The sequence below is a fragment of the Thunnus albacares genome, chromosome 21, assembly GCF_914725855.1.
Source record: "Thunnus albacares chromosome 21, fThuAlb1.1, whole genome shotgun sequence".
Classification (NCBI taxonomy): Eukaryota; Metazoa; Chordata; class Actinopteri; order Scombriformes; family Scombridae; genus Thunnus; species Thunnus albacares.
The window spans coordinates 25,274,355-25,296,114 of NC_058126.1; the positions used below are offsets into that span (position 1 = coordinate 25,274,355).

General features: G+C 40.0%; 1 protein-coding gene across 1 annotated transcript in view; it reads right to left on the reverse strand.

Moving 5' to 3' along the window:
• reck (reversion-inducing-cysteine-rich protein with kazal motifs) overlaps window positions 1-21,760 on the reverse strand; it is a 97,813-nt gene that overhangs the window by 8,725 nt on the left and 67,328 nt on the right. The window contains exons 17-20 of the mRNA XM_044339403.1: window positions 19,705-19,894; window positions 18,443-18,653; window positions 18,243-18,316; window positions 14,121-14,276 (exon numbers count right to left, since the gene is read on the reverse strand). Coding sequence (XP_044195338.1) covers window positions 14,121-14,276; window positions 18,243-18,316; window positions 18,443-18,653; window positions 19,705-19,894 — 631 coding nt within the window. The remainder of the gene's footprint in view (window positions 1-14,120; window positions 14,277-18,242; window positions 18,317-18,442; window positions 18,654-19,704; window positions 19,895-21,760) is intronic.

The window sequence follows — 21,760 nt, forward strand, 5'->3', positions numbered from 1 at the left end:
ATTACTTTTTAGGAGCCAGTCCCCACAGCCTGCACACCAGGTGATCTGTTGAGCGGAGGTGTGTGGTGGTGTTTCTACTCTAGAACATAACCGCTGTGAAACAATCAGAAAATAATGTTTTATTGATCTGATTCACTGGCTTTCTCACTACCAGCGCTCCCTCTCTTCATTCACTCTCCAGCTTGCCTGACCACAGCTGCTCTCTCTCTTTTTCTGTTGTCTTTTTTAAAATGAGTCGGGGAGCCGACAGCAAAGTCTAACTTTACTTTTAACATTATCAAACTAAGAGTAATGTCCTCCTCTCCTCCTCATGGCAGAGTTTACACCTCTGATCAGTCTGATCTCTAGCTGTGATTGGCCACTACAGCCTTCAGCCGCAGTGACATTGGGATGCATTTCTCCAAAAGTTGACTCTGGCTCAACTTTCCAGCTCCAGGCCAGTGCGGCGCCCGCAGCCAAAACACACTACCTCCATTCAAATGAATGGGTGGACTGATGTTTTCGCCGCACCACCTGGTTTGGTCTGAATACAGCCTTAGGCCGTATTCAGACCAAACCTTCTTTTTTCAGCCGCAGGGTGTGAGCGGAGTCGTGGGCATGTTTATTTGTGCTCTAGAACATAACCGCTGTGAGCAATCAGAAAATAACATTTTATTGGTCTGATTCACTGGCTTTCACACCACCAGCGCTCCCTCTCTTCATTCACATTCTCTTCTCGACCACAGCTGCTTTCAGCTCTCTCTCTCTTTTTCTCGCCTATTTTTATAATGAGTTGGGAGGCCGATAGCAAAGTCTAATTTTACTTTTAACGTTATCAACTGAGGAGAAATATCCTCCCCTTCTACTAGTAATGTCTTTGTATTCCCTCATGGCAGAGTTTACAGCTCTGATCGGTCTGATCCCCAGCTGTGATTGGCCATCGCAGCCTTCAGCCGCAGTGACGTCAGGTTGCGTTTCTCCAAAAGTTGACTCTGGCTCAACTTTCCGGCCGCAGTCCGGTGCGGTGCCGCAGCGGCCAAAACAGCCGCAGCCGAAACGCACGATGAATGGGGGAACTGGCATTTTCGCTGCACCGCCTGATTTGCTGGATCTGGATGCACATTCCTAGAATTAATAGATCTTTTAGAATCATACCTCCTGTCTTTTTTTACTGTGATGCCATTTATTTTGTCTATTTATTGTGTTGTCTGTTAGTATGATACTGACCTGGACAAAATGAATTTTCCTCGTGGACAGTAAAGAACATCTAATCTAATCTAATCTAATCTATTCTAATCTAATCAATCACAGTGGTGTATTGTCCATGGCTATGTTAAAACTGCTACAATGGCTTCAATCCAAAAGTATTAACATGTTCTTCAAAAACGTTTTACATCTCCACTAAGCTCCAGTCTGATCGCTTTCCTGTAGGTTGGTGGAAGCTTATCTGATTTAACACCGTGCATGTTTAAGTCTGGGAGTGTAAATGTAAAACTGCCCAAAGTTCGGTTCATTGTTGCTATAGCCTTAAGGGAGAAGTTAGAGAAGAACTGCAGGTTTTAAGTGAAGTCAGGCGTGAATCAGCCCTGATGACAAGACAAGAATTCTGAAAGGGAATGTTTTTTCCTTTCATCCTGAACAACTGAAGTATAGCCTAGAAACAGAGAGTGTCAGACTATTTGAATAAATTTCAATTCAGGCAGCATGCAAACAGCAAGGAGGCACAAGCAACACTGAAATGAGTGAATCAGGTTGCATAAATCTCCTCCCATATGCTGAGTTATTCTCCAAAATATTTTCAGCCACATTACAGCGCTGATGAAGGCGATGCAGCCGAGAACATCTGTGAGAATAAACACAACATATGGTGGGAGAGTTGTTTTCACACAGCATGAGCCGCATCCATCCACCTTTCTATTTCTATCTATTTCTATTTCTATCAACCTGTCGTCATTTCTTAACAGTGATGTATGTTCTGTGGGTGCTTTCCAGTCAGCTGACGTGGCTCCTCCATTCCCCCCCCCCCTTCCTTCCTCCGGTCTTTACCCCTCTCAGAGGAGATGTGAGGAAAGGACGTGAGGACAGAGTGACATCCTCGCACACTCCAGACAGCTATTACACATGACTCTCAGCGTCTCAACTTTCAAACGCGTAGAAATAATTAAGCAGGAACAGTTAAAAATAATTAGCCTAATTAGGCCTAATTTTTTTGAGCTATGATACACTTGTAACAGACCACCAGTAAAGAGGAAGAAATTAAAAGTTTCTTGGCTAATGAAGAGAAAAATAAAGAATGTTACAGCATTTTCATGATTCAGCTTCTACACACATGTAATATTGTTATTTCATGGATAAATATGAATAACCATTGAGCTGCATTTGTTATTTCTGTTTCCAAAGGTATTTTTTTTCCAATCTACAGTATTACAATCATTCAATATAATTAATATTACAGTAAAGCTGGTTTCGTCAGATCAGCTGACCAATCAATCAATACATTCCTATTGAAGGGATGTTGTCATCTGGTAAAAACAGAGGAAGGAATGGGGGAAGCATCATTATTAGAATGAAAAGTACATTATGTCTTTTAAAAGTCCAACTGAAGTCACAAAAAGCATCCCTTATTGCAGTCAAAAGTATTGTTCATATATTCTTTTTACTGAAAGGAATAAAAAAAAGTTTTTGGAGATACGTCAGCGATGCTACTTTAGCCTTTACAAATGCACATGCAGCATACAGCACCTGATCACACTGGTCAATTTTAAGCTGTTGAATGTGAGTTGACTGGCTAATTAGCTATCTTGCCTGCAAACTTACATTAGCATATCATCCAGGAAAAGGCCTGTTTGAGAAATAGATGGGTTTACAGGTTCATCAGATACTAAACCACTGCGCAAAGTAATAGATGTCTTATATCATGAGACAGGGTTTTACAGCTCTGGGGCCCCTTTCACAAAAGCCATTTGCATGCACTACTTACATGCAGCGTCACGTTCCATAAATGATTGTCATTCACAAATCAAATTTGGGAGTCCTACAAGGCTTTTGCATAATTCCGCAAGGGTAGCAAGTATGGTGTTTGTTTTGATGAGTGAAACATAAAAATGAGCAAATACAGTAGAAGCTTGCATGTTGCAAATTTGGTGGAATGGGTCCCGGGATCATAGTCATGCTGACAATCATGTCATCCTCTGCCTCAGCAACCGTGAGGTAAACAGTAGAACTACAGTATGTCATTCACGTTACCAAGTACTCAGTCAGGGTCGACCTTTTTGCCAGATGACCCTGCTGGCACCTTAAGACTCTAAATGAAATAAACCAGGAGGTTTCCTTTATTCCATACAGTAATGAAGTTTTGGTGAAAGTTCAATAGACATGATCTTTTCTCTCACATTCTGCCTTTATTCCTCCTGTTTTCCTCCCATTCAATCGTTTCCATTTCTTCTGCATTGACAGCAGTGTGATGCTGCTTTGATGTCATTCTTTATATCATTGCAATTTTGTTATTTCAGACCGACTACCTCCTACATTCATTGATTGAGTCTAATCACCAAAGTGTTTCTTTGCTGCTAACCTCAATAAATATTGTTATATTCACTTTCAACTAATCTCTCCTTATTAAACTAGTGTTGGTATGAACTTGACCTGAGTCATCCAGCTTATAAGCTAAAGACAGACAGTGTTACTGATAAAAATTTGTTCTTAAAATGCGTGTACAAGTGATTTAAGAACATTTTTGGAATTCATCAATTTTCTGGTGCTTAGAATTTTCTCTTATGTATGAGTACATGTCATGAATAGATCATCTCTGCCTTTCTTTACTGGGGAGAAACACTAGTTTGACTTACAGTTATAATGTCCCAATCTGAATTTTTAAAGTTTAAATATGATACTAAAATTAACAAACATTAAAAATATAACTAAAACAAACAAACAAACAAAAATACATACATTTATATTATACCATGGTATCATCATCATGGCTGCCAATTAATGATTTTTATTGGCATATTTTGGCACAGCAACTTCTACATTTCAGTAGTTGCTAGGAAACTTCTCTCACTCAGCTGCCTCTGTGTCTCTCTGCAGGTCTGTCCAGTATCATCTTGTGTTGCAGCTGACAGTGTAACATCATCTGTAGACTATATTATTCTCCTCTAATATCTCTGTGACTGTCACATGATCGTCTCCCATCACGGAGTGCTTTGCTTTAGAAAAATGTTTTTTTAGCATCTAACTTCATGTCAAAGTATTCTCTCTTTATTTCTGTCACAGTGCAGAGCTGCTCTGATGACACATCATTGGCAGCTGGACTCATATTTTGTAGTTGTTGTGACATTCTTAAATTTGATGTGTTTTTTTTCTGCTGATTTCTGAAAGCAGGACTTGAAGCTGCAAAGTGTTTTTACTCTGGTAATTTTGTGAATGAAACTTGCCCACAAACAGAGCGGAACATGGAGCCTTATATGGCAGTTTTAGGAGCGTGGATTATGCTAATGATCACGTCTCACCAACGTGCACCTTCTCATGAACTGGTGACATTCATCAGGCTAAAACATGACAACTTCAAGCAGGTAAGAGAGTTTGTTGAACCCAATTTGGAACACTTGTATAAGCAAACCTCATAGAGAGTAAGTAAGGATAAAAATATGAAAATGTGCTTGCATCAAGCCCATTGGCTATGAAGCATTTTAATGTCATTGGATGTGCATCAACTGATGTAATGCACATCTAATGCATCATCCAGACAAGGTCTGGTCAATGTCCAGGTATGGTAGCCAAGATCTAATCTAGAGAATGGATATCATGAAATGACTGCTTTTCTGAAGAGTTGACACAAGTTGATTAACACAGGGTCAACGGTACAATGAAATGTGTTGGATGAGAAAACAGGTCAGCTCAGGTATAAGAGTACTAGTCATAAAATATAGAATATAAGATAAAAAATAAAAAGATGGAATGAGATATAAATAACACATAACACTATATACATATATGAAAATGAGGATTTGTGTATAAAAGTAAAAGTGATACAGTGTATGTATAGAGTGTATACAGTAGTATTGCATGTTGGGTATGTTGCAGTCCTGGTTCAATAGCAGCAGTCATGGTTGATCATGCATTTTTTGCACAAGAAGAACAGCAGGCGTGCATCCTCAGGGATCTGGTTTAACACATTACAGTATACACTCACCAGCCACTTCATTAGGTACACCTGTGCAATCTAATGCACTCCAATACAACAACTCTGCCATAAATTCTACATTTACGAAGCTTATACATTTTCAGTTTTTGTTGACATTGTCAGAAAAGAAATAATTCTACTTTATGTTTATTATTGAGGTCGTATTATATTATATTGTGTTCCTAGAGGGAAAAATATTCACTTTTCAATATAATGCACCCCAGTACACCACCACCACCCACTATGACCTCAATAATAAACAGAGTAGAATTATCACCTTTCTGACAATCTCTCTATATAAAGTATATAAAGTAGGCAGGTGGATTGCTGGAGAAACGAGGAAGTGCAATGTCGATGTGTGAAGCTGTGTGAAGCTGGTTCTCGGGAAATATATAAAAGTACCTCATAAATAACGTTGATTTGCTTCTTCTGCCTGTGGAGTCAACAAGTGGAAATACAGACAGCGTCACTCTGCCATTGCAACCCACATAATGGTCGGAGGTGGGATTACATCCATAGTGTTAATGACTTGAAAACGTTTAAGAGACTTAAACTCTACTATTGAACTGTGCAATGTTACTGTGAATGAAACTTGGCATGTACATTCAAGACTTAGTGCAGGATGTCTCAGGCATGTTTTGAACGGGCAGTTCATCCGATTAACTTCAGCTCAACTCAAATAGTAGTCTTCAGGGAGGCATTTAGGGAACATGGGTAAATTATAGCGTCTACGGATAGCCTGCATGTGAGGCATTTAGGGAACATCGATAAATTGTAGCGTCTACCAAAAGTCTGTATGAGGAACATGAACAGAGAACAGGCACATATTGAACGGGCACCGTGCTAGTGATAAAGAAACTGAAAATGTTTAAATGTAGAATTATGGCAGAGCTGTTGTACTGGATTGCATTCGATTGCACAGGTGTACCTAATAAAGTGGCCGGTGAGTGTATCTGGGACAACCTAGTGGTAGGGGTGCTAGGGGTTTTAGACACTGACTTTGTAATTTTGGTGCCCCCAGTTTGAGTCCAACCGAGGACATTTGTTGCATGCCATTCCCCGTCTTTGTCTCTCTTCATTTCCTGTTCTCTATCTAATAAAAGGCATAAAATGCCTCCAGAAATACTTTAAAAATGATAGTATCTGTACAGGGTTAGACACAAATGAAATCATGGACAAGATGAGCTTATTTGTTATATGGTCATATTAACATAGATGCTAAACAAATACGGTTATATTTGCTCCTGATGCTTTTACAGGAAGAAATTGTATTTCAACAAGACATTCTGGATCTAAATTGAGAGATAAAGACAGGAAAGACACTAGAAAGAGAACAATACAGCCATTCAGTTCTTAATCGCTGAGGCGAGCCATTTCAAATGCTCTATGCCTCTTTTCAATATAACTTTTCTTCTTTGAGAATATTTGTTGCAATGAGGTCACTGTTTGCTCAAGGGGGCAGAAAGACCTTGAGCTCAAAAAAGACAAGAACACTAACAAAAATGGATAAATCTGTGCCGTCGTCATAACAGTATATTCCTCCCACAAGCCATGTTTTTTACTGTACAACTTTTCATGGTGATACATTCCCTCTGCAAGAACGTGAGGGGATTTGCTGCTGTAAATTATGTTTTTAGAGGGGGTGTTATATTGTATATTATTGGAAAATACCACAAATCAAATGGTAAAGAAAATATAGACCAGATCATAAATGATATCTAATATATCAAGTCAGCCTCACCTCTGACGCAGTTGGTATTTACTTTGTTACAAATGTTGCAGAAACACGACTTGAACTATTCTCTTCTGCTCAAAGAGATGTACAATACCGTCAGTACAGTCAAAAGTTTGGACACACTTTCTCATTCAAGTGAATGGGTAGGTGTGTTTAAAGTAAAACACACTCAGTGTCTTTGAATTTATTTATTTTTTTCCTGAGATGTTTTCCCCTGCTCAGAGTGAATATCTCTGATCAAATTCACATCTCTTCTCTTAATGTCTTCATTTCTTTGTTACTCTCCTTCCCCCCCTCTAAGTCTTCCATTACACAGTATCAGTTCATCAGTAACATTTGTATGAAGCATGTTCGTTGCTTTTGGCCATGAACTGATTCTGGTCTAAGATTAGATTAGATTGCTGCCAGCAGCAGCAGTTAAACACCAGCCTGAAGACATCTCAGCTCCATATAGAGTGAAGCTGTAGTGTTTTTAACCCACTTAACACGCTGACACACATAAACTGCTTCCTATCAGTGTAACCTAACATGGCTGCTTTTCCTGACTTGAAGGTACATTTTCAGGTGAAGGATGGCTTACAATTACAATCACTTCTCTAAGGCCACAGATATAGCAGACAAGAAATACTTTTTGTTCCTTGTGTACCCATTTCTACAATACAACTGAATGCAGCACAAATACAAAGCTTTCACACTGTATTACATATGAAGCCTTAAAAAATGAAGCCATAACTTTGTGATCTCTTAACTTTTCATCTAGTGCTATCATCAGGTCAAAAATTTTTTTTTTTCCAATATTTTGGTTTCTAAATACCTGCAAAAGTGACTTACTGTGTTTTTGTGCTGAATGGCAAATGTAGGCATGATAACATGTTGAACAAAGATGGTGAACAGTATACTTGCTAAATGCCATCATGTTAACATTATCATTGTGAGCATGTTAGCATGCTAGCATTAGCATTTAGCTCATGGTGCCTAAGTACCACCTTACAGTGCTGTTAGCATGGCTGTTGGCAGTTTCCCTCGCAGTGTGGAGCAAATGAGGTAAAAGAACGCCACCTTGTGCAACTACAGTAAAATCAAGACATTTCCTTCCTATTTCCATTCGAAGTGGAACCTAGTGGTCGGTTGCTCACTAACTTTACACAATATTTATACATAGTTGCACACACCCATAAAATTCTGCACAGATAGAACAATGCCATCCTTGTCTAACTGAAGCTGAAAGCTGGTAGGCTAATGGCAGACAAAACTAAAAATTTAGTTTTATTTACAATACTATTTTTACTGTAGTGCCATCTATAGGTGAAATGCCATCACATTTTACAGAATTGCTAGAACTTCATAGGTGCAAGTCACCCACATTTGGTTCATAGATTGATTACATTGATTTGCTGTATGCCGTATGTACCAAGTTTGGTAAAGTTTGGATGACATACAGTACCAGTCAAACATGTATGCCAAACACTTCCAAGATGGCGGACGCTGGCGCATTTTGGCTGCTGATCCACTTCTGAACCTAAGTTCTGCCGATTAATCAACACCTTTGACGCTATAACTTGGCTGGTAAAGTTTGTCCTGCAAGCTTGTGGCTACATGTTACCAATTATCCCCCAAACCAGACAAACACTTTCACTGGATGTGTCTTCAGATCTGCTCACTGTCTCACCTGCCAAGAAGTTCCCTCTTCTGCTAGCTCTAGGACTCCTGGGACTGATTTACAGCATTACAACCTTTCTGGCTCTGCCTGCCACATTGCTAGCTAGCACAAGCCCACCGGGTTATCCTGCTGGGATCTTTCTGTCCTGCTGTGGTCAGCCTTGCCAGGTTCAGATTGCTACTGTCCACTTGCCACTACTGCACCTGGTTGACCTCCACTCTCCAAGCAGGATCATGAGGCCAGTCAGGCTGGTAGTCTCTCCAGGCTACCTCTCTTCCTCACAGGACTGCTGATGTCCTGCTGCTATATGCTGTGGTTTATCCTGTGGATTCTTCTGGGGTGCACATTGCCTCTCCTTCCCCGGTCACATGGCTCTTGGTCACAAGCTAACACTAGCTTTATGCTAACGCTCCCCAACCGGACCATGCCATGCATACTCCACCACACATCTTCACAATCTCGATATATTCTGTGTCCAAACTGTACGGACATTCTCAAAGAGGCTGGAATACTTTGCAGCTGCTACAAATTCAGGTCCCCAAACTCCATCTTATCCCTGTGGTCCTGTCACATCCCAACTTCCTCATTACATCACCACAACAAACAACACGTGATTCCGTCCAATCTCCTTCCTCAGTCCTCACAACCAATCACAAAGCAACATCACCTGAAACTGACTTTGCTCAACACTTGTTCACTCAACAAAAAAAGCCTCATTCTGAATGAATTTATAACTGACAGTAACCTAGATTTCCTCTGCCTCACTGAAACCTGGCATAAATCCCTGGACTATTTCTCACTAAACCAGACCACATGCACAGGATTCACATACATTGATAAACCTTGTCTATAGGGGTGGGGAGGTGGTGTTGTTGCTGTTTACAGGAAGGACATTAAAACAACCATCATTTCTATTCCTGCCACTCAGTCTTTCGAACACCTTGCCTTCAAACTCTACCTATCTAACTTCTGATTTACTGACCCAGCTATGTGCCATTTCACCTTCTGTTCTCCTCCTGAGTTTTTAATATCCACATTGATGATACTGGCTGTAAATCCGCCATAGAATTCCTGGAACTGCTACAATGCTTCAACTTTACACAACATATCAACTTCCCCACATCTTGGATTTGGTCTGCTCCACTGGTCTTACAATCAATTCTTCAGCCTTAACCTCCATATCTCTAACCATCTGACAGTCACTATGGACATTGACATCCCTATCCCCATCCCAAAAGACAAATGCAAAATATCCTTCAGAAATCTTAAATCTATCTCCCCTGCAGCTCTCTCAGCCTCTCTCGCTAGTAAAATGTCTGCCTCCCCTCCCCCACTGTCTGATAATCCTATCAATCTTGTCAACTATTATAATGTCACACTCTCCTCCTGTCTTGATCAGCTGGCTCCCATTAAAACAAAAACAGTCTCATTCACACACTCAGCTCCCTGGTATACTCCTGAACTCCACCAAATGAAATCCCATATTTGCCAGCTTGAAAGACTCTACAAAAAAAAACTTGTTTAACAGTGCATCTCCAAGCCTCCATGGACTACCTTCAACAATACAAAGACGCTCCCAATACAGCCCAGTCCACCTACTACTCACACCTCATACACTCTGGCTCCATTAACCCCAAGGCTCTCTTTTCCACAATAAACAACTTCTGACAACACCTCCAAATCATTCACAGTTCAAAAGTGCAACTCTCCTCCTCCCGACCCGCTTCCCCTCCCTATACCACTCAGCCCCTGTCTCTCTCAGTTCTCCCCTGTGTCTCAAATGGAGCTGTCCAACTTTATGGCAGGAATGAGAAGTTGTGTTCTGGATCCCATCCCATCCAATCTTGCCAAGGACTGCCTCCCGGCTATCTCCTCACTCATCATAGAAATCATTAACTCCTCCTTCAGCTCTGTTTCACTTCCCTTAACACTCAAACTGGCTGCTGTCACTCCCATCCTTAAAGAACGTGGACTCAACCCTGATATCCTGAGCAATTTATGACCCATCTCCAATCTCCCAACTCAAAGCCCACCTCATCTCCAACAACCTGTTTGAACCATTTCAATCTGGTTTCCGCTCACAGCACAGCACTCAAACAGCCCTACTCAAAGTCACCAACGACCTCCTCCTCTCCTCAGACTCTGGTAATCTCAGCATTCTCATCCTACTCGACCTCACTGCAGATTTCGACACCATCAGCCACACCATTCTTCTCTCCTATCTTGAATCCTCCCTTAACATCACCGGTACTGCCCTCTCCTGGCTAAAGTCATATCTCACAAACAGACAACAGTTCATCAACACCAACAACTGCACCTCCTCCACCTTTCTTTTGTCCCAAGGTGTTCCCCAGGGCTTGGTGCTTGGCCCTCTCCTGTTCATCTTCTACATGTTCCCACTTGGTAACATCATACGTCGTCATGGTCTCCACTTCCACTGCTACTGCTGCTAAATCCATCACTCCACCCTGACCAACTGCCTCAATGAAATTAAATCATGGATGCAAGTCAACTTCCTCAAACAAAACTGTGATAAATCAGGTATGATCATCATCATCTATCCCAAATCCTTCACCAAAACCATTCACAACTTCTTCCCCACCATCGATATCTCCACTGTGTCTCCCTCCCTAAACATTTGCAACCTCAGTAATTTTCGACAGCAACCTCTACGTTAAACACCTCGTCAAACAAATCACTAGAACTGCCTTTTTCCACCTAAAAAACATAGCTTGTCTCAACCCATCACTCTCCTTCTCTGCTGCTGAAACTCTGATCCATGTTTTCTATCCCGAATTGACTGCTGCAACAGCATTCTTTAAGGCACATCATCCAAAGTCCTAAATAAACTCCAGTACATCCAGAACTCTGCTGCTCACCTGCTCAGTCACTCCCACTCCCATGACCACATCACGCACCCCTGTCCTCCAGAACCTCCACTCGCTCCCTGTCCCACAACGGATCCAATTCAAAGTCCTTCTCCTCACTCACAAAGCCCTCCATAACCAGGTCCCCTCCTATCTTATCGACCTGCTCCACCACCACACTCAGCCTTCACTCCTGTGATGCCAGCCTCCTGTCTTCACCACTCAGGACCAAGCACCAGACCTGGGGTGACAGAGCCTTCTCCATAGCTGCCCCCTCCCTCTGGAACTCTCTCGTCAAACACATCCAAGACTGCACCGATCTGTCCATGTTCAAATCACTAATCAAAACTCACCTTTTCAGAACTGCTTTAATGTGTGATTAATCATATGTGTCATATGTTTTTTAGTATTAGTATTATTTTATTATTATTTTCTATGGTATATGTATTTTAATTTTTAGTCTATGATATATGCGTTTAGTGTGTTGTTTTTATATTTTCTTTTTAACTTATGTAAAGCCTCTTTGAGTACCCTGAAAGAGCTCTATAAATAAAATGTATTATTATTATTATTATGATTAGTCAAAAATTTGGACACACTTTCTCATTCAAGTGTATGGGAAGGTGTGTCCAAACTTTTGACTGGCACTGTATGTATTATCAAAAGCAAAAAGTGTGTTATATTATAAATCCTGTTACATGATATTAGCTGATAAAAATATTAGTGATAAGTTATCTTTAGTTAGGGTTTGAATATGTAATCTGTCCTATTACTTGTCAGTATTGTTTATAATCAACATCCATGACAATAAAATAATGGAAATTAAGTGGACAAAGGTGAAGTGAAACACTGAAAGAGACAGATGCATGCGCCCCCTCTCTTTACCACTGTAATCACAGCAAGCATGAATATTTATGTCCAGAAGGACTGAGGTGGGTAATTAGCAGAGCTAAACATGGCTGGGTTTGGGTGTTGTTTCTGCTTGTGTGTTTACAATGTTTGTGTGTATAAGACTGGAGGACTGAAAGAGCTCCTGTTATAAGACAAAAAATACAAAACCACATAATGTTTGTGTGTATAAGACTGGAGGACTGAAAGAGCTCCTGTTATAAGACAAGAAATACAAAACCACACAACCTGGAAAATTAACTTAATGCGTGACAATAGAAAACAACTTTAATTCATGAATATTTTTCAGATAACACAGTGGAATTTGCAGAGCTTCCAAGTGGCCGGCGGTCTTGGTACTAACTGTGCACAGCAGCAAACATTTTAATGTTGCATTGATGAGGGAGACAATTGCAGTCAGTCATAGCTGTGAACAATATTTGTTTTTATGAAATCTTCCTGATATTAGTCTAAAACTGTTACTGAAGCTGTTTAGTTTTCATGAGTCGTAATACTACAATAAAAATGTAAACCAAATGTACACCAGCTTGGGAGGAAAACAAAATCCCCTGGTACCTGACTGGACCACCACTCCTTCATGTTAAATTTCACCTTGACATTGATATCAGTTACATTGGGCTCTTACAAGCCACTTGCCCTGCTTGTCACTGAACACCACCTCTGCAGTAGCTGAATGTGTTATCAGTCTTGCTCTCCTGCGCTGGTGAGATGGTGCAAGCAAAAAGCTGAAATGAAACCTTGGACACAGGCAGAGTTGAAGCTGACCCGTGAGGACGAATGTAATATTAGTGATCTTGAGGTAGCAAGTTTTCTATTTGTTGGTCATGGAAAATTAAGCACATTGGTTCCAATCATACATAATTTTTTTAATTATACATCTTTAAAAATGCAATATGCAGTTTTGTTTTGAAAGGCTCAGTAATTTCTTAAACAGCTGGTCACTGTAGTTTTTATCAAACGTTACTCAAGCAGGAGGGAATAGTGCATATTTTGGGGACTATTTTCAGCAGCAGATGAATCTACATTTGCTCTAGTGAGTATTTCTTTTTGATTGAGTCAAAATAAACTACAGTGTGTGTGCTCATCTTAACAAAGGAACATGTCACCTAGTGCAACAGTGTGGCTCACTGATGTGTTTTTGATAGTTACTGGACAATAACGGAGGTCTACGGCACAGAGGAATAAGATATATCAGGCTTTGGATACACACACAGTACTTATTAATGGATAAATTCACTGTTGGTTTGAGTCTGAACATGATATTTGTTGACAATAAGAAAAATATAGAATATTGACAGCCTTACCCTTTAATGTTCATCAGATGTTTTGCAGGTGGACTTAAACTTACATCTCTTTATACAAATATAAACAGATAATGTCTGAACTTTTTGTTAGAGAATTAGCCAGTGTGGTCAAGTTTCTTCTTCGTTTTTCTTAATGAGAAATTCCCACCAAAATAAATCTCTCATTCAGTGGAGCCTTTTGAGTGTCATTATGCACTTAAACTTAAAATTAGTTATTTTTGTCAAAGACAAAGTCAAATAGAGGCAGGATATTGCCTATTTGTAGCAAATATCTTGCCTATCTTATCAGTTTTGGCCTTCATAATTTCTTTTCACTATATATAGTATATGACCATGTACCCAAATTATGTTCACACACACTCAAGTTGATAAAGAGTGATGTTTAACACACTGCAGTGAACAGCAACAAAACACAGACATGAATATTTCCAAAGTGACTAAATGACTGGACCAACTGCGTGTGTGTGTTTGTGTGTGTTACCTGCAGTGGTGTTGGCTGCTGGTCCACTGGGGTGATGAGGACCACCAGCTCATGGTCAATGCTCAGGTAGCCAAAGACATCACACTGTGGTACTGAGACGTGAAGCCGCAGGATCTGCAGGACGTTGTGGACCGTCACCGGCTGGTTCTTATTCAGCTGGACACATGAACAGGAGATCAGACAACGTTAAATGAATATTTGTCTCCAATTCTGAAACAAAACCTGTGGGACGTTTTAAAATGCCAGTGAAGAAACACTGTGTGTTTGGTGCATTTCAATCAGGGATGAAACCGAAAAATAAATTGCTTTCTGAATATAGAATGGAGCTTCAGAATAAATAAGAAAATAAGAAATTTCCAGAACTGATAAGTTAGCAGTCATTCTTCAATGTCAGAATATTATCTGAATGTGAGACTCTCAATATGATGCAACTGACAACAATAACAACAACTTCAATACAATCCTCCATCTCAACAGATTTATATTGTTAATGAATAAAATAAACAAACTGTGGCTAAGCCGTAGCTTTAGCAGGCTAACACACTTAAAACTCATATTCTCATGTAGCAGCTTTAGGTCAAATCAGCTCTGCTTGTGTTTGGTATTAGCAGGCTTAATGCTGCTGAGTCTTACTATGACGTGTTTGTACTAGGGATTACAGCCAAGTTGACTAACAGCCAAAGGGGTTTTGTTGTATAATTAAGCTGATCAGAACGAGATGCCGATGGGACTTATTAGCTGCTAACATGTCAGCGTTTAGGCATCACCAGGCTTCAGGCTTCACTGCTGTTCAACAGGCTGGGCACATATCCAGGAAAGCTCAGTGGAGGCATGTGAGAGGAGAGCTGTAGCCAAAGGTGGAATTAACTACTTCTGATTTGTGTAGTATGAATGTGAGTCACTCATTTCTCGTTTTGGGATAACTGAGCTAACTAAACTGAACTGACTTGTAGCAAACAGTATGTTTGTGGAGTCACGTATTTTGTAGATTAAGGTGATTTGAATTTTACTGTGCAACATTTCACTTATCTCACCACTCCTACAGTATTCCTTAACATGGAATTTTATGTCTGTTTTATTTTCTTTTTTTTTGTATTTCAGGAAAGTACCAGTAAATCTTAAGTATTACTACTTGTTTTATCAAATGAGTATCAATTGAGCAGCACTCAGTTTGGAGTAAAACAATAATGTCACAGTAATTCTGTTCATGCAGATGCAGATTGAGACTACCTTTCATCTCAGGAGTTAAACAATGTAGAGTGACCTACCGATGTAGGGTGGTCAGAAGGAAGAGGTAGGGTGCTATTGGCTAGAGCTAACCTTTCACATTGAACTGCTTCAAGGACAGGTTCACAATTTTCCAAGTCTGTCTTAAAACAATTGTCAGGTGCCCAAATGAAGAGGTTTTTCTTGCCATAATCATACTGACCATTAGAAGATCCCTTTATAATGTACTTACAATGTAAGTGATCAGGGACAAAATCCTCCTTCTGTGCAAAAATGTATTTAAAAGTTAATCTAAAGCTAATATGAAGCTTCAGTCTTCCAAATGAGTCAAATCAAGTAGATATCTTTCAACATTACAGTCTTTTTAGTGCCAAAGTCCCTCTTTGTGTTACTATACTTCCACCACAGCTCAACACGGAAACACTGTCTGTAACCTCAAGACAATCTTAACTTACAGACACTTTCCAGTGATGTATTTTAGTGCCATGGCTAAACTGCCAGCTAGTGATGAAATAAAAATGGGAGAAAGCCTTAATTTGAAGTGTGTTATCATCTTAGTATTCTGGCAACTCTGTGTATCACTGAACAGCTTACATTTGCACTGATTACCACCTGCATTGCATATATCTTTTCAAATAGAGTATACAGTTGCCTGCAGCTCACCACTGTTTACTTTCCTGTTTTTCTCTCTCCTTCAACACAGTGTGTGGAATACTGCCCAACTTGATCAGGACACACACTGTCCAGAGGTCACGTCAAGCGCAGGACTGCACCAGTTTGGAAGTGGCTGCACTACACTAGACTCGCTTTAGATGTTGTTTATCAATGTATATATTAGGAAAGATAGAAAAAAAACATGAAAGATGATCGTGGGGAAGGGTCAACAGTCACTCTTCCCAGGGTTTGAAGTACAGTTTTTGTATTTCAGTGAGTAAATGAGCCAAAACTCGTAGTAGTAATTTAACAGAGTTTATACTTTAGTAAGATGTTTTTTAATGTAACTATACTGTTACTATGATGCAAGGTAACTGCACTGTTATCTTTTGAGTAAGATAAATCAGTGTGTTTCAGTTACTGGTTTACAGTCAACTTTCTCTAATAAGCTGATTTCCCAAATGTCCTGTAAACCTGAAAACCAGAAAACTCCAGAATGTTTACATGCACCTCAGTAACCAGGTTGCTCAGAGAAACCAGGTTTTGGAAGCATGGCTTACTAACTTTAACTATTAGTGATAGAAGATGCCGCTTCCTGACTTATTTTCTTTTTTGGAGTGTCTGGAGCAGCCGGACAGCGCAGAGACAGACCACGTCCTCACAGGAAGTGTCTGAATTTACCAGATAATCAAATGTTCAGTGTTGGGTGGAAATGGACTTATTTAGACTTCTACAGGCTACGTTGTTTTAGTTTCAGTTAAATCAAACTTTGGATGCAATTATTTTAAATACAAGGACACAGCGCTGCGTGTAATGACCTCTCATATCATCCAGCCGCTCTGCTTTCCCAATCTGCAGTCTATTGTTTTGCACATGTGTATTTTTAAAAAAGCTGATTAAAAACCTGGTTCTGCATATACATGGCAGAAAAAACAGCATTATCCAGAGAAATCTATCTGGGGAAACCTGGTTTCTCTAATTCTCTACCCTGATTATGGAAAGGTTTCTCGTTTATATGACAGTTAAGAAATCAGCTTTCTGGAGATAGCTGACTGTAACCTTGTTATTTAAGTGCATGTAAATGCACTGCTGGTTGCTGTAATCAGAGTGGAGGATTAAAAAAAACCTGATTGCAGGTAGATCAGAGAACATAGATGTGTTAACATGCACCTAAGCAATCAGGCTTTTTCCAGTAAGCTGGTTTTTTAACTGTCATGTACGGGAATGAGAAACTAGTTACTGTAATCAGGGTAGGAGATCAGAGAAACTTGATTTCCAGAAGATTTGTCCTGGAGAATGCTGATTTGTCTGCTATGTATATGTGTACCTGGGTTCATAATCAGCTTTTTAAAGTATGCATGTGTATGACAAAATACTGTTAACAGGGAAAACACAGCATAACCATGGGATGAAAGGAGAGATCATTACACAGAGCACAGCTTATTTAAAATAAATCCATCCAAAGTATGACATAAACTAAAACTTAAACAATGCAGTCTGTAAAAGTCTAAATAAATTGGTTTTCACCACTGAACATTTGACTATTTGTGCTGCGAGGAAGCTTTGCTCTGTGTGTTTGCCTGCCTGTCCTCCTCTCCTCCTCTGTACTGTTAAAAAAAAAAAAAAGAAAAAAGTCAGAGCACATCTTCTATCCCTTATACAGTTCAAATCAGTAACCCGTGCTTTCAAAATAAGGTCAGGTGTATATTTGGGGAGAAATCAGGTTGCTGATCTGCTGCACGTATACATAGATTTACAGTCGTCGGGTTACTACAGTGCAGGTAGATGTGTTTTCTGATTACCCATGCACCCTGCTTTCTCTGAACAACCTTGTAATTTAAGTGCATGTAAACACATTGTTTGTGCAGTCTGTTAGTGGCTGCAGTTGGGGACTCTTTGGATGTATATCTCCCCCAAGTGGCCAACACCTGTAATTACATCCAATACTACCAGCTGCATCCTCATACAAAGCACTGTTAAACTCTACTTAATCAAAACCTACTTTTATAGAAAACGCTGCTTACAGTTAGTACTTTGACTGTTGAACACTATTGAGCTGAAATAGTGTTTCACATAATTATTATTTAGCTTCCATATAATCTTACAACATTGAGGAAAGACTACAGTACTTTAGATATCCTCTAACACCACAATCATGAATGATTTATGGACTTTAACAGTGAGTAAGTGGCTACCAGACAGTCATAGAAATGACAAAGAGGAACTGTGATGCATCCATACCTTCGAGAAAGTGTTCATCTGCTCTTTGTTCCACAGGATCTGCAGCATACTGGCACATATTGGACAGCAGGCTCCTGAAACAGGTCAGAGGTCAGGGGTCATCACAATACAATGCTGTGTGCATGTCATTACCCTGTCTGCTGACCACAGCTCACCGAGTGTACCTGTACCATCTCTATCTAAGGTGTGGGTTGACTCACCAGGTGGGGTGACAGGCTGGCAGCCCGGAGTGGACAGACGTGGACAGGGAATCAGACTGCACGCAGAGTCGGGGGCCACGTCAGACACGGCCCCGACAGCCTGACAGAGGCCCTCATAGTCCACAGCCACGCGGTCAGAGAAGGCGTCGCACACTGTGTTGTAGGTCTCACCATTGTGGCCGCAAACCTGCTGTGGCTTCCCACAGGCGTCCTGAGGACAGAACACATACACATAAACATAACCATGATTTAGTTCATACACTGAGCTGTAAATTTACATTCATGTATTTTTTAAATTTTACATTTACATCACTATGACATCATCAGGGTTATCTTGGGCATTGCAGGAAGCCTGCATTACAAACTGGGAGTGCAGACATTTGCCAAGCAGGGAGTGTTTAATTAAAGCCACTATCAAGTTGCATTATGGGAAAAGTAGGATCTAGTGTCTATGTAGTTTGATCTACTAAAGAACTAAAAGTCAGGATATCTCCGCCTCTGGTGGAATTAAGGAAGGAATTAAGTTATTGATGTGATTTAGAACTTTCCCCTTCACTGCCATCTTTTGCTGCCCTGCGATGATTGCTCTGTCCTCATACTATGTTGACTCTGAAAACAACAACTAATTAAAAAGACTATTAGTTAGTACTCCATTGATTTAGCATTACACTTCTATATCACTGTCAGACTTACACTGGGCAGTTTAACAAAAAAGTAACAAAACTGATGCAGCAGAATTAGACATATTGTCTTTTTTATTCTGTTCATTCTTTTTCCCTTTTCCACTTTCCTTTCCTTTCTTTTCCTGTCCTGCCCTTCCAACTCTGCTAACAGTTTGGTAGGAGATTCAGGTGTGTTATACTAGTAGTGGTTAATATATCCTGGAGCTGCTAGTCTCCAGAGATGAGGAGCTACAGAGGTCTGCTAAACTCACTTCTTTGTAACTCCACACAAGCAGATTTCTCTCATTTTCAAACTTGTAGTTTTCAGCTCTGACGGACGCTGACTCAAGTGACATCACATGAGGCAATTTTTCAGATTTCACACAGCTCCCTCTGGAGACACAAAAGTATACTACTTTTTCACACATGCAGTAGTACTCTCTGACACCTGGAAACACAATATGTGTACTTTTTACATGCACCCATATCGGGCTCTGCCTTTAGTGTTCAAGTTTATAGCTGTCAGGGCTTTGCACAACGATTTGTGTTTCTCAGAATGAAGAGAGCAGTTTGTTAGCTCTGCTGCTGCCTGTAACCTACCTGGCAGTGGCCCATGTAGGCCAGGGTTTTCCCATTCTGCTGCAACTGGCACAGACTGGTATGGACTTTGCCATCAGTATCACAGGCCGGCTCCACGCTGTTCTTATCGCAGGATAACTGTCGGCCAACACACTCGTACTGCAGACAGTCTGATGAGTCACTCAGACACACACGATACTTTGGGATGCACCTAGAAACAAACACATAAAAATGCCTTAAAGTCATTCATCTGTGTTGCTTTTTCCATGAGGGAGGAGACCAGTGAGGAGAGAGAAGCTTCAGACTACATACAGTATGTGTATATATAGTGCTCTAAATAAGTGCACATACACACAGTGAGAAAACACACTTCCTCACTGTAGGAATACATTATTGCAAAGCTGCAATAAAAGAGCAAACTTCTTCCCTCCAAACATACAAAGAAACTCTGCTATATCACCATAGCAACCACCAAGTAGGCTGGCCACCAATCTGGTTGGTATTCAAGAAAGCAGGTTAAGTGAAGACTCTTGAGTTTGTTAACCCTGAGATGAGGGTAACTCTGAGTTTTCAGTTCCAGGAAGAGAAGTAACTTAAACTCTGGGTCAGTTACCATGGTAACTGACTCTGTGAATCTAACCTGTTCACTGACAGGTTTTTTTTCAACAAACCCTGAGTTTCTCTCTATCTTCTCTCTCATCTTACAGAGCTAGACACACTGTTTCATCTCTTCATTCATTCAGCCCGTATCAAAGCAAGTATCCAAGCACATTCATTAGCGCATGTTGACTGTCTGTCAGAATCTAAATCCTGATTGGATATTACTTTGTTACTCAAGGACTATCCTTAAAGTAGTCCTTGAGTAACCTTGATAAAGTTACTGCTTTTATACGCAAAAGTCATTTCTTTGAACAGTGTTTTTTGCCTTCGCATTCAAATATTACGCAGCGTGAATTCAGCCTCAGCTCAGAATAAAACCTCTGCATGTCCTTCTGTTATAACACTGCAACTCTGTCAGTTTGTTACAGCAGCTCCTGCACTGAAATGTTTATTGCACATAATGTGTAATCTCAGTTTAAATGATAAAAATCTGTATGAAGCTTTGACACATAGGATCAATTAATAATTATCTCGATCACTCATGATGTGATTGGTCGCACTGATGGAAAATTATTCCTATAATATTGGAGATTATATGTTAATATTTCTTAGTCAGCAGCATTTCAGTGACATGTTTAAATTTACTACATTTGTTGAAGCAGCTGCAATAAAGTCACTGAGTTTTTGTTGAGCCAAGATCCAAATAGATGTCTAAAATTTTAAAATGTACTGTATTTTAACCTTGATGCCTTTTCAAGTGCACATCACCAAACACATTATTACTGGATCAGACTGTGAGCTTACAGTCATGTCTCTATGACTTTGATCTATGTATGTTTTAAATCTTTGACTATATTTTTCATCTTCAGTTGTTGCTTCCTGTGTTTAGTCCCTGTCATATTAAAGCAGAACAAATATATTTAAAATGTAATGTAGCTGCAGCCTGATACAGTCAGATTCCACTTTATCATCATTGCGGAAATGTAAGTCTGGTAAGTGATGAATAAATGGACATCACTGAATAAAACTTTATTGTGTTAACTTATTGACACTTTCCCCACTCTGACTCAGACACTGTTTTTAAAGATAAATGTGCACTGTCCGCATATACATGCATTAATATCTCTATGTCCACTGGATTAAAATAGAGGCTCTGCCTTTTATATACCTGTTGCCATGGTGAATTGTAGTATTGGAGCTCCACTGATGATGGCTTTTTCATTCACCATGCACAAGCTTAACTTAGTGAACATACTCAGAGTTTATGGAACTGACTCTGATCAGCTGTACTGGGACCAAAAACTCACAAGTTTCCCATCTTAGGGTTAATCAACCCAGAGTTCAGGGTCAGACTCAGAGTTTGTTAAATCTGCTTTCTGGAATACCACCCAGGTGTTCAGCAAATATGAGTTGGCTTGCTCACTTTTACTGCATTGTTTACCCTCAGAACAAAGGAAAAATGGTTCAGAGCAGCATA